Source organism: Thunnus maccoyii, chromosome 6 (assembly GCF_910596095.1).
Source record: "Thunnus maccoyii chromosome 6, fThuMac1.1, whole genome shotgun sequence".
Lineage (NCBI taxonomy): Eukaryota > Metazoa > Chordata > Actinopteri > Scombriformes > Scombridae > Thunnus > Thunnus maccoyii.
In genome coordinates this window covers 34359112-34372251 of record NC_056538.1, presented here as the reverse complement: position 1 = coordinate 34372251, position 13140 = coordinate 34359112, and the positions used below count along the sequence as shown (strand labels likewise).

The following is a 13140-nucleotide window of genomic DNA, read 5'->3' as shown; positions in this document are numbered from 1 at the left end:
ACTGACTGCAGTACTGACTGTAGTACTGACTGACGTACTGACTGTAGTACTGACTGTAGCACTGACTGTAGTACTGACTGTAGCACTGACTGACGTACTGACTGTAATACTGATCGTTTCTTCTTCTGTCACAATAAATTGATTTGTTTTTTTACATCGTTTCTGACCAATCACAGCCGAGCTCATTTCAGTGTTTCACTCACAAACTGCAGATCTGTTTATTCCAACTCTGCTCTTAGTTCTGTAGTTTTACTAAAAAGAAACCTGATCAATTGATCAGCTGATCTGATCAGTAAACAGATATGAGACCAGTTTGGACTTTGAACAGCAGCATCTGTTTAATCTTATTTACAGAATTTAACATTTTAAACTTAAATATTTGTGTAACAGTTGCACAAATACATCATTCAGACAAACTGATGGAGGATTTAGAAAACAGAGTTAAAAGGATGTTTTTTAAAAACAGTTTTTATCAGGTAGCCACATGTTTCTGGACGTTTCTTTTCATTAAAAAATAGAAAACACCGACTTGAGTTTGTTGTTTTACACCTTTAACTGTCAAACAGAATAATCCCGACATCACTGAAGTATCTAAATCTCTTACTGACAAACAAGAAGCAAAGAATTTGCTTTTTCTGCCACATTGTGAGTGAAGTTTGCAGGTGTGGAAACATTCAGCTGTTTCCGCTGCAGCTCAGAGGGAAGAAACAAAACGATGAGAGTGTTTAATGTCTGATTAGTTTGTGGTCGTTCAGATGTTGACGCAGTACGCCGCCGTGGTGTTCGTGTCCTCCAGAGCTTCAGGCAGGACTCCGCCGGACGTCATCGCCATCCGGACCGAGTTCCTGCCGAACAGCTTCCTCTCGTAGTCCATCAGCTGCCTCCAGAAACCAGCGTTCGGTCGGATGAACGGCCGCTGCTCCAGAACCTGTTCATGAGCCCGACGCAGGCTGAGACCCCCAAACCTGCAACACAGAGACCAGAACCCAGAGCTGGAAGAAGTACTTTACTGCAGTATAAAATACCAATACAGCAACGTAAAGATACTCCATTACAAGTAAAAGTCCTGCAAGAAAAATCCTACTACAGTAAAAGTACATAAGTATTATGAGCTTGATGTAGTTAAAGTATTGCAGTAAAAGTACATAAGTATTATGAGCTTGATGTAGTTAAAGTATTGCAGTAAAAGTACATAAGTATTATGAGCTTGATGTAGTTAAAGTATTGCAGTAAAAGTACATAAGTATTATGAGCTTGATGTAGTTAAAGTATTGCAGTAAAAGTACATAAGTATTATGAGCTTGATGTAGTTAAAGTATTGCAGTAAAAGTAGTGGTTTGGTCCCTCTGACTGATATATTATTATATATGACATCATTAGATTATTAATAGTGAAGCATCAGTGTTAGAGCAGCATGTTACTGTTGTAGCTGCTGGAGGTGGAGCTAGTTTACACTACTTTATATACAGTTAGCTAGTTTAGTCCAGTGGTTCCCAACCTAGGGGTCGGGCCCCTCCAAAGGGTCAGCAGATAAATCTGAGGGGTGGTGAGATGATTAATGGGAGAGGAAAGAAGAAAAAACAAAGTTCTGATACACAAATCTGTTTTCAGTTTTTGGACTTTTTCTCTAATCTTTGATTTTTGCTGAAATATTGGATCATTTGAACATTTATTGAAATGAAAGCATGTGAGAAGTTTAGAGGGAAAAATCACTATTTGGTGGAGCTGTTAACAACTCATAGACATGTGAAATGTGACCCCGACTACACACTGCTTTTTGTAAGACGTCAAAAGCCAAAAAGGTTGGAAACCACTGGTTTCATCTTTAACAATGTGTTGTATTTTAAAAGCTTGTTATATTATCCATTGTGTCAAATCTTCATCTGAAAAGTAACTAAAGCTGTCAAATAAATGTAGTGGAGTAGAAAGTACAATATTTCCCTCTGAAATGTAGAAAGTAGCATCACATGGAAATACTCAAGTAAAGTACAAGTACCTCTAAACTGTACTTCAGTACTTGAGTAAATGTATTTAGTTACTTGCTGAACCACATCAGAGACCTGAACTCTGACCTCCAGGGTTAGTAACAGTGACAGGTGAGTGTCTGCTGACCTCATCAGGTAGGCCATGATCAGAGACGGGGACCGGCTCCTGCCGGCGCTGCAGTGAACCAGAGTCGTCCCCGTCCGGTTCTGGTGGATCCGCTCCGCCACGAGGTCGAAGTACCGTCCCAGCGGGGCGTGAGGTCGGTCCTGGACGGGGACATGGAGGACCTGCAGGCCATCCAACTGCGGGTAGGAAACGTCCTCCAGCCCACTGGAGTTAATGATGAGAGAGACGCTCCTGCTGGACAACACGCTGAGGTTCAGAGCCGAGTCCAGACCGCTCAGGAAGAGACCAGGACCCACCTGAGACACCTGAGACCCCGACATGAGGAGCTGCAGGAGGACCCCTCCAGGTGGGCAGAAACCTGACAGACACAGTCAGACTGTTTGATTCTGAAGAATCTTTAGAGGTGAAAAAAGAAAAACTTTGAAAAACATCATAAAAAATAATTTAAAAAATATTCCTTTTCATCACTAAATACCTGGTGATGAGTCGTCTGGTAAAATCTGTTGTTTCCAAAACATTTTAATAAACCTGATTTTAACATTTTCTTTGAACCTGCTGAATGTTTTTAGGAGGATCAATGTCTATTAATCATCAATAATCAGCATATAAACAGTTAATAACTCACTATAATGTAGTTATAAGCAGATATGAAGACATCAGTGTTCTTATATCTGTTTATAAATGTTCACTATTTGTCATGAAGACATTTTATATTATTACAGTTGTGTTTTATTATATTATTAATGATCTGTTTATACAGCAGCAACTGTCCTGGGAGGAGTTATAGCTATTGATGAATACATTCATAAACACTTATATCTGCTTATAACTACATTATAGAGAGTTATAAACCATTTATTAACTCTTTATGAACGATTATTCATGATAAATTGATTGTGTTTGGTTCTGTGACTTCAGCAGGAATAATCAAGACAAAACCTAACAGATATATTTTCTCTTTAATGCAGCAAAATTTGATATTTATGAATCAAATTACAGGATAAAAAGTCACATTTTTGATGTAGCATCTTATAATGTTGCCTTAAAATTAATATTTTTATTAATGTAATGAGCTTCCATAACAGTAGCGCAATGATTAGTTGGTTTCAGTAAATTTTCCATCATCTGGTTTCAGCTCCATAAATGTGAGGAGTTGCTGCTTTTTTGTCATATAAGATGTTAATAAATATTTTGAGGGTTTTGGATCGTTGGTCAGAATAAACAAGTAATTTGAAGACGACACCTCGGACTCAGGTAAATTAAAAAGGCAATTTTTGTATATTTTCGGACATTTTATTGACTAAACGAGAAAATCATTGGCAGATTGATTGATGAAAAAATCGCAGCCCAACAATTAAAACTTTTCTGTTATTTTTACATATTTTGGTAAAATCTTGGTTTCAACGCTGTGATTCAGTTTTATGTCTCATGTGTTTGACTGTAAACTGACTTAATAGGGGAGACCGAGGATGGTTGTCACACTTTTGACATTTCTGTCTGTAGCTTGGAGCTTTTTTAAAACCAATGCATTCAAAATGTGATGCAAACTAGCGACGTGTGTCTGCTATTAAATGATGCAGCTGTTATCTCTGCAACACAAACTGAAAATGGTTTAGTCTCAAACACAAGAAGTTAAATGTGACAATTGATGCCATAGTTGTAACATTATGAAATAAGGATTGTGATAAAAACTTAAGATATTGTGTGTGTGTGTGTCAAGTATGTTATTCATCAACAGAGTCACAGTCCTCCTCTGGTTCATCAGTGAAGACTTTGTCTCCACTATGTTAACCTACACATAGAAGTTCCTTTGATTCCTTCTCTTCTAACTTCCTCTCTTTACACAATCATACAACATTTTGCTGCAGATCTGATGGACTTTCTCTGCTTTTTTACATCATTTGATGCTCTCTTCAAAATGTTGAGAGGAAGCCGTCAGTCTTTCTCTTCCAGGACCTCGGCATACTGAAAGTCAAAGTAAACGTATTAAATACGATGAAATGTTTGCTTGGGGTAGGTTGTAACTAACTCAGACTCTTGTAGCCATGAACTAGCTTACAGATAAAACATTAGCACTAACAACTTGCATGAAAGATATCTACACAGACAAATAATTAACATGATTTAAGTTTGATGAGTTTATCTACAAAGCAGAATCACAAAAATAAATGAAGAATTATTTTTTTATTTCTGAAATGTGGAACAAGGACTAAACTGAGCATGTGCAGAGTGAATCGGGTGAATTGTAACTTGCTCCTGATTGGAAAAATTGAAAGTGTTACAACCATCCCTGGTCTCCCCTACTGCATGTTGTTTTTGATCGAAGTTCATCACTAGTTTTTTTTTTTTGTTTGTTTGTTTTTAAAGGTGACATAGACGACTTCATTCAGTAACACATTTCATACAACTCTTAGGAAACTTTTAATACTTAAATCAACAAATCTGAATGGAGAATATTAAGAAAAGGAGAATGTGTCAGAAGTGGGATTCGAACCCACGCCTCCAGGGGAGACTGCGACCTGAACGCAGCGCCTTAGACCGCTCGGCCATCCTGACGTCTTCTCCATTATATCACTATAAGTAATTATAAAGATTTCATATTAAAATTCAACGTGAATTATATTGTATATATGGTTGAGAGAACGATTGAAAGTGACTTTAATCAGCTATTTCTACCAACAAGTCAGGAGCGTAATACGCCGCTTTACAGATCACTGTTAAAATAACGATATAATAATGTTTTATGGTGTGTGTGTGTGTGTGTGTGTGTGTGTGTGTGTGTGTGTGTGTGTGTGTGGTTAAAGTCTGGTTAGGTTTAGGCACAAAAACCACGTGGTTGGAGTTGGAGAAAGATCATGGTTTGGGTTAAAATGATTGTTTAAAACGTGGTTAAACGTGGGAACCGTCGGCAACAGCAAACACCGCATTCCGGTAATAAACGCAATAAAATGCGGTAAAAATGTCCCGACGGTTAAAAACGTGACACTGACGGTCGGAGCGGGAAGCGAACCGCGGGCTCCTGCAGCTTTTTACCTTCCGCGGGTGCCATTTTTTTCCCCCCAGGATGGTGAAGTCATGAGCCTTCCTCCTCTGCCTCTGATTGGCTAGTACCGGTTGCCTTCGTTGATTGGGTTGGTTAGGTTTGGGCATAAGGAGTGAGATTGGTTAGGATTAGGGAAAGAATATCAGGGTAAGCCAATCAGAGGCAGAGTAGGGCGGGTCGTGACTTCGCCATCCTAAAAAATAAAAATCTTTTCCCGGGTCATAATTACTACAGCCGTCAGATGGCGCCTGTCACTCAAATCTAACAGATTACTGATATAACGACCTACAGTCAAAGAATACAGAAGCACTAATGTAATCAATTAAACAGTGTAAATTATTTGATATAGTGTCGTTTTTTTTGATTGGACAGGCTCATTTCTACTGTTTATCCAACATGGCGGCTTCCCGGGTTGAAAATAGTTATGTGAGCTCGAGCTCAGATCCTCCGTCTGCTCTGATTTACATAAATAACTCCAAAATTAGGATCAATAACGGGTCATTGACTGAAAAATCGGCAAATATTCAGGTCAAAGTGCAGCCGGGACATGTCCGGGTTACAGTCACGGGATAATGAGTCACAGTTTCACTTCAGGTTTCATTCGGACAGACTGACACACAGGTAAGATCTGCTTTATATCTAAGTTACACGTTTTAAACCCTATAGACGTAAATAAAGGTAGTTAGTTAGTTACAGCTGCATAGTCAGAGTGTCTAATTAAAAACAGTTGAAGATAAACTGAACGTCTAAACACTAAAATACATGCTGGTTTAGGGCGTATCAGGCCAGTAAGACCAGCATGTATTTTACACCAAACTTCATTCAAAAATCTGACAGTTTAATGCTTCCTTCCTTATTTGCGCTTATTCATGAGCTGTATCACAAAATTTAAGCCATTTTCTCCGCGGACTGAACACTGTGATTTATTCGGCCTTCAGGTGACTTTATAGAAACATTTATACTGGGTTTACTGGTGAATCTCTGACCAGATTACAAAGGATTCTGCGGAAGAAGACGACGCGGGTCAACAGTTAAAAACATCGAATTTCTTTTAAATAAGTGTTTCTCCATTTATTAGTTTGGTGCCGAATACAAGAATAGCTCCTAACGATCCGTTAAATACCCGGATTGCTCTTCCAGCAGGTGAACTTGTGCCTGTTAGTGAAGAACTTCTTTTCTGCCACTTTTTGAACGGAGTCTGGTGAGAAGCGCGTCGTGTTTGTTTGAGCTGTCAGAGTGAAACAGACTGAAGCATTAAAGGAAACTCTCACCTGTTTACTCCTGATTTAAACCAACCTGAAGACTCTTGGACAGCAGCTTAAAATAAAATAGCCAGGAAGTCAAACCATCCGGTCACGAGCTTCAGGTTTTTCAAAATAAAAGCCATGAGCTAGATAGGTAAATTTAATTGTCTCAGCTGTTAATAAAACTCTGACTTCAGTCTCAGAATTCAGACTTTTGTTGCGTCTGAAATGATTCACAGTCTGATTCAGTTGTTTTCTGCTTCGATGAAGACGACATGAAAATGCAGAATCAACAAACCAACAAGAACCAGAAGCCCGTCCTGCCTCAGGTCCGGTACCACCCGACCATCCAGACTGGACCACCAGCAAAAACAGGAACCAGACAAACCCACAAGACCAAACCTGGAGCTCAGACTGGGATTAAAGCAGTCCAGCAGAACCAGGATGCTGATCAGACTGCTCAGGCTGATCCGGTTCCTGCAGTGAAACGCAACCAGAAACAGACAAAGAAAGCGGATCAGAGAGCTGCTGCAGATCCAGATCCTCGTCCAGCAGATCCTCCCAGACCGGAGCAGGTCCCTGTGGGTCTGGGCGTCAGGCTGGACAGGTGTGTGGTGGAGCAGGTGGAGGTTCTGACTCGCGGACAGAGCACCAACCAGGACTGGTTCACCTGGAGGAAGAACCGGATCACAGCTTCTGTGGCTCACCGCATCGCTCACTGCCGCTTTGTTCAGGGGAAGAGCAAAACCCCGCCCCCCTCCTACCTGGCTGCTATCACAGGTAGGCCACGCCCCCTCACCATTATTGTCATTATTGATAAATCTGATTGTTCTCTCAATTAATCGATCAATCATCTGGTCTGCGTAATGTCAGAAAACAGTAAAAATGTCCTAAAACTGAAGGTGACGTCTTTAAATGACTTCAGTCAATTCTGAATTGATTAGTTGATCGACAGAAAATTGATCAGAAACTAGTTTGATAACTGATTCATCGTCTCTGACATTTTATAAACTATACGATCAATCAAGACAATAGTCATTAGTCTGATCAACAGTCCAGAACCCAAAATGTTTAGTTTACATCACACGAGATAAAGTTTGTATAAATACTGATGTATAGAAACTGTTTTATAAAAAGTCTTCAACTCACCTTCTGTTTACATGTAACGTCAGTCTGAGGCTGTGAAAAGTTTTCATCAAGAAGAAAAAGAGTTTAAAAGTTACAAATAAAATATTATATAATATAATATATGAAAGATTAAAATTGTGACACTAAAATGTAAAAATGTATATATTTATGAGTCATGAGTCATAAATGTTTATCAATCATAACTTTTCATGGATTTTGGTTTTGTTTGGATTCACGAGGCCTGCTGAAGCATTTTATAAACAAACTGAACACACAGATGCAGCATGTTTGAATCTTTCACGATAAACCTGACTGTGACCCGGCAGGTGAGGAGCGGCGCATCCAGACCAGAGCCATGAGCTGGGGGGTCCAGATGGAGGCCGAGGTGGTCCGCAGGTACCAGGTGTGTCTCACAAACCCGTCTGATGATGAAATTATTAGACGCTATTCAGTTCATAACATCCATTTATTATAATAACATATCAGCGTATTATAATATATACTCACTATAAATATATGATATACTGTCTTCTTGTTCTTCTACCTGTCTGGTGTCTCTGTGGACCTGCAGAAACTGAAGAGCGCAGCGTTGCGTCGCTCCGTCTCCGTTCAGGACTGCGGTTTGTTCATCGACGCTCAGAGGCCCTGGTTGGCTGCCAGCCCCGACGGCATCGTGACGGACAGCCGGACCAGCCAACGGCTGCTCTGCCTGGAGGTGAAGTGTCCCTACAAACACAGACATAGACGAGTGGAGGACGCCTGCAGGGACGACCCCGCCTTCTGTCTGGAAATACAGAACGAGAACGGACGGGAGCCTGGGACGGTAAAAAAAACATTTTACCGTCCACAACTGTCTGTTAACTTCCTGTCTTCTTGTTGTTGTCCTGTCCATGTCGTTAATGTCCCGTCTTCTCCTTGTCCTTAACTTCCTGTCTTATCTTGTCATTAACGTCCCGTCTTCTCCTTGCTGTTAACGTCCCGTCTTCTCCTTGTCATTGACTTCCTGTCTTCTCCTTGCTGTTAACGTCCCGTCTTTTCCTTGTCCTTAACTTCCTGTCTTGTCCTTGCTGTTAACGTCCCGTCTTCTCCTTGTCATTGACTTCCTGTCTTCTCCTTGCTGTTAACGTCCCGTCTTTTCCTTGTCCTTAACTTCCTGTCTTGTCCTTGCTGTTAATGTCCCGTCTTCTCCTTGTTGTTAACTTCCTGTCCTCTCCTTGTCTTCCTGTCCCAGTCTCCGGTCTACCGTCTGAAGACGTCTCACAGTTACTTCACTCAGATTCAGTGTCAGCTGGCAGTGACGGGTCTTCAGCAGGCCGACCTCGCCGTCTTCACATTGAAGGAGACGGCCATCGTCCCGGTGACCTTTGACCCCGACCTGTGGGAGGAGACGGTGTCCAAGCTGCAGGTGTTTTACAGAGACGCCTTCCTGCCTCACCTGCGAAAGAAGACGCAGCCGGACGCAGTGGGATGGACACCGGAGCTGTAGAGAGGACGTCCTGTCGACCCCTGACCTCTCTGTGGAGGGGTTACCATGGTAACTAGCTAGTGTAGCAACACTCCCTCTCTCCTCCTGCGCAGGACGGAGTCTGACTGCAGGACATGGTTCGGTGTTTGGAGTTTGTTCCAGGAAAACAGAAACATCATCTCATGTTTATCATGTTACAAGAACTCGTTACTACAAAACAAATATTCTGTTTAACAAGAAACTTTATTTCATAAAATCAACATCTCATTAAAACAACGTTTTCTTCTCTTTCATCCTCATGTACGTTAATGGGGTGGACAAAATATTATGAACACTCCGGTACACCAGCAGCAACAGGAAGTAGAATTATCACCTTTCTGACAACGTCAACAAAAACTGAAAATGTAGAAGCTTCATGATGTAGAATTTATAGCAGAGCTGCTGTGTTGGATTGCATCAGATTAAACAGGTGCTCCTATACACACAATATGTATAATAGAGCTGCAAACTAACGATTATTCTGTTGATTATTTTCTCAATTAATCGATTAGTTGTTTGGTCAATAAAATGTCAGAAAATGTCGATGACTGTTTATAAAAGTCCAACACGCCGTCATCAAATGTCTTGTTTTGTCCACAACCCAAAGATCTTCAGTTTACTGTCAGAAAGTAAAGAAACCAAAAATATTCACATTTAAGAAGCTGCAATCAGAGAATTTGAACCTTTTTCTTTAAAAAAAAATCAGAACAATTAACCGATTACATTAAAAATAGTTTGCAACTAATTGATTAATTGTTGCAGCTCTTAATACATAATTTAAAAATGAAACAATAAAAGAGAAACTGAGTTCAGCATCTTCACTGATCTGTTACAAACTGGTTTATTACAGATTTATTATATTATTTGTAGTTTGGATCAACAGAAGCTTCACTTTCTGTTACAAACTCATTTTTATTCTCATCACTGAAGAACTTTGTAACCCGTTTTTGAAAAAGTCTAAAATCAATAAAGCTTTGATTATTTGTATTGTTTTCTGTTTTTTGTACATTTTCTCCTGTTAACACGATTCTGATGATTCAATCAATCAGGTTAATAAGTTAGTCAATGATTTTCTGTGTGAGGAGAAAAGGTGTGTTGGTATGAAAGAGTCTACGATCTTCCACATGTTGAGTTATAACATTACTGCCTTTGATTTGTCCACACTGGACATTTACAGGGTGACAGGAAGAAGATGAAGGTTGGATTCATTTCCTTTAAAACCTTCATCATCTCACAGGAGAGACAAATCAATCAATCAACCAATCCTCTGACAATCCGAGTCAGTATGGAAAAACCTGCATCTACAAAATTATACCTCTATATGGTTTAATCTACATGGTTTAATCTACATGGTTTAGTATATATGGTTTAATCTACATGGTTTAATCTATATGGTTTAATCTATATGGTTTAATCTATATGGTTTAATATATGTTTTAATCTATATGTTTTAATCTATATGGTTTAGTATATATGGTTTAATCTACATGGTTTAATATATATGGTTTAGTATATATGGTTTAATCTATATGGTTTAATATATATGGTTTAATCTATATGGTTTAATATATACGGTTTAATCTATATGGTTTAATATATATGGTTTAATCTATATGGTTTAGTATATATGGTTTAATCTACATGGTTTAGTGTATATGTTCTAGTATATATGGTATAATCTATATGTTTAATCTATATGTTTTAATCTATATGGTTTAGTATATATGGTTTAATCTATATGGTTTAATCTATATGGTTTAGTAAATATGGTTTAATCTATATGGTTTAATCTATATGGTTTAATCTATATGGTTTAGTATATATGGTTTAATCTATATGTTTTAATCTATATGGTTTAATCTATATGGTTTAGTATATATGGTTTAATCTATATGTTTTAATCTATATGGTTTAATCTATATGGTTTAGTATATATGGTTTAATCTATATGTTTTAGTATATATGGTATAATCTATATGTTTAATCTATATGGTTTAGTATATATGGTTTAATCTATATGGTTTAGTATATATGGTATAATCTATATGGTTTAATCTATATGTTTTAATCTATATGGTTTAGTATATATGGTTTAATCTATATGTTTTAATCTATATGGTTTAATCTATATGGTTTAGTATATATGGTTTAATCTATATGTTTTAGTATATATGGTATAATCTATATGTTTAATCTATATGGTTTAGTATATATGGTTTAATCTATATGGTTTAGTATATATGGTATAATCTATATGGTTTAGTATATATGGTTTAATCTATATGGTTTAGTATATATGGTATAATCTATATGGTTTAGTATATATGGTTTAATCTATATGGTTTAGTATATATGGTTTAATATATATGGTTTAATCTATATGGTTTAATATATATGGTTTAATCTATATGGTTTAGTATATATGGTATAATCTATATGGTTTAGTATATATGGTTTAATCTATATGGTTTAGTATATATGGTTTAATATATATGGTTTAATCTATATGGTTTAGTATATATGGTTTAATATATATGGTTTAGTATATATGGTTTAATCTATATGGTTTAGTATATATGGTTTAGTATATATGGTTTAATATATATGGTTTAGTATATATGGTTTAATCTATATGGTTTAGTATATATGGTTTAGTATATATGGTTTAATATATATGGTTTAGTATATATGGTTTAATCTATATGGTTTAGTATATATGGTTTAATCTATATGGTTTAGTATATATGGTATAATCTATATGTTTAATCTATATGGTTTAATATATATGGTTTAATCCTGCTATCTGTAAATCGATATATTGGGGGGAATTCGTTAGAGAAGGTTTTTCCTTGCCGACACAAAGACGACAGATGATTGAATATTTTAAATTGGACAGTAAAGTCATTAAAAATGAAATTAAAAACAGTCTATATGACGTAAGAGAGAACTCATAACAATAACAGAAACATAATTAAAGATGTTTAAAGCTGCCAGAGAAAAGCATCAGCTTGTTATAAAATGCTGCTAAATGTGATAAAAGTGAGAATCTGAGACGTTTCTGGTCAAAGGACAGAAGATAAAGAGAAACTGTTGTTTTATTTATTTATTCAGTTATATGCTTAAAATATAAATAAACAAAAAAAACGCTCCTGCTGATTCTCCAAAACCTCCGTCAGCCTTCAGACTGATTTTATTTCTATTAAAAATCATCCTGCAGAGAGAAAAACGTCACAGGAAGTTGTCCTCGTTTCCTAAAGTCACGTGACCAACGTGGTGAAAATGACCTTTACAGACGTGAAGGTCACTTTGAGTCAGCTGACGTCACAAAATCAGTAAAAACATGATTGTTTTCATTTCTTGAATAAAAAATGTTTGTACAGTATTGATACGAGGTTTGATATTAAACAGAATATTCAGATTTACATCATTTAGTTTGTTATAATCTGCATTAAATCAGTACAGACGACTTCAGGCCTGAAGTTTGATCAGTTCTCAGGAATATTTCACTCTTTTTACAGGTTTTGTTTTACCATGAAAGAAGTTTGGTTTATATAATCAGTATAATCAGCTGGTAGCTGATTGGTTAGTCTTAGTGAGTTTATACCATCTGTCTCGTTTCCTGTCCGTCTCAGCTGTTGTTGTTTGAGTTGTAACAACAACCATAAAACATGTTTTAATTCAGCATCAATACTCTGATCAGCTTTAAAGGCCCAATATGAAACGTTTCCATATTAAAATGTCTATAAACTACTAGACCTATGTGATGTATTTTGTTGAACTTAAATTATCCAAAAAGTTTCCAACAACCTTCAAACTCAGAGGAATCTGTAGTTGTAATCAAAGTATTGATCCGTTTCATCTGGTCGCCTGTCAGACGTCGGCGTTGAGGTTGTTACCAGAAACTGTTCTAAATGGACTTTTTATCCAGTTTGAAGCCACATTGGTCGTTTTTAACTGAATCTTTTAACCAGATGAAGGATTTTAGTCATCGGACGTCTGGATCTTCAGTTATCAGAGAAACAAGCTGAACAAACGTTAGCAGCAGCTCGGCTAACGTTCAGCCTCCACACGTCCTGAACAGCATCAGAGAAACACTGATGTTTCACATG

At 37.4% G+C, this 13140-nt stretch overlaps 2 protein-coding genes and 1 non-coding gene across 11 annotated transcripts; 1 reads left to right on the top strand and 2 right to left on the bottom strand.

Annotated features, from left to right (window-relative positions):
* Positions 1-312: 312 nt before the first annotated feature.
* LOC121898775 (dual specificity protein phosphatase 14) lies at positions 313-6630 on the bottom strand. Of its 7 annotated transcripts, none has more exons than XM_042414192.1 (4): positions 6427-6630; positions 3909-4077; positions 2113-2470; positions 313-965 (listed from the first exon to the last, which is right to left on the bottom strand). In XM_042414192.1, the coding sequence occupies exons 2-4, from the start codon at positions 3910-3912 to the stop codon at positions 752-754; spliced, it is 576 nt and encodes a 191-aa protein (XP_042270126.1). In that variant the 5' UTR covers positions 3913-4077; positions 6427-6630; the 3' UTR covers positions 313-751. The 7 variants fall into 7 exon arrangements, with proteins under 7 accessions (XP_042270126.1, XP_042270130.1, XP_042270129.1 ...); XM_042414196.1 differs by having other exon boundaries at positions 4009-4077; positions 6427-6629; XM_042414195.1 differs by lacking the exon at positions 3909-4077 and having other exon boundaries at positions 6279-6629.
* On the bottom strand, positions 4586-4668 carry trnal-cag. The gene has a single exon. It is a non-coding gene; the product is annotated as a tRNA-Leu (tRNA).
* Positions 5364-9280, top strand: LOC121898764. 3 transcript variants are annotated; one of them, XM_042414177.1, is made up of 5 exons: positions 5364-5776; positions 6670-7179; positions 7854-7930; positions 8099-8350; positions 8759-9280. In XM_042414177.1, exons 2-5 carry the CDS (start codon positions 6675-6677, stop codon positions 9011-9013), a joined length of 1089 nt encoding a protein of 362 aa, XP_042270111.1. In that variant the 5' UTR covers positions 5364-5776; positions 6670-6674; the 3' UTR covers positions 9014-9280. The 3 variants fall into 3 exon arrangements, with proteins under 3 accessions (XP_042270111.1, XP_042270113.1, XP_042270112.1); XM_042414179.1 differs by having other exon boundaries at positions 6649-7179; XM_042414178.1 differs by having other exon boundaries at positions 6639-7179.
* Positions 9281-13140: the final 3860 nt, after the last annotated feature.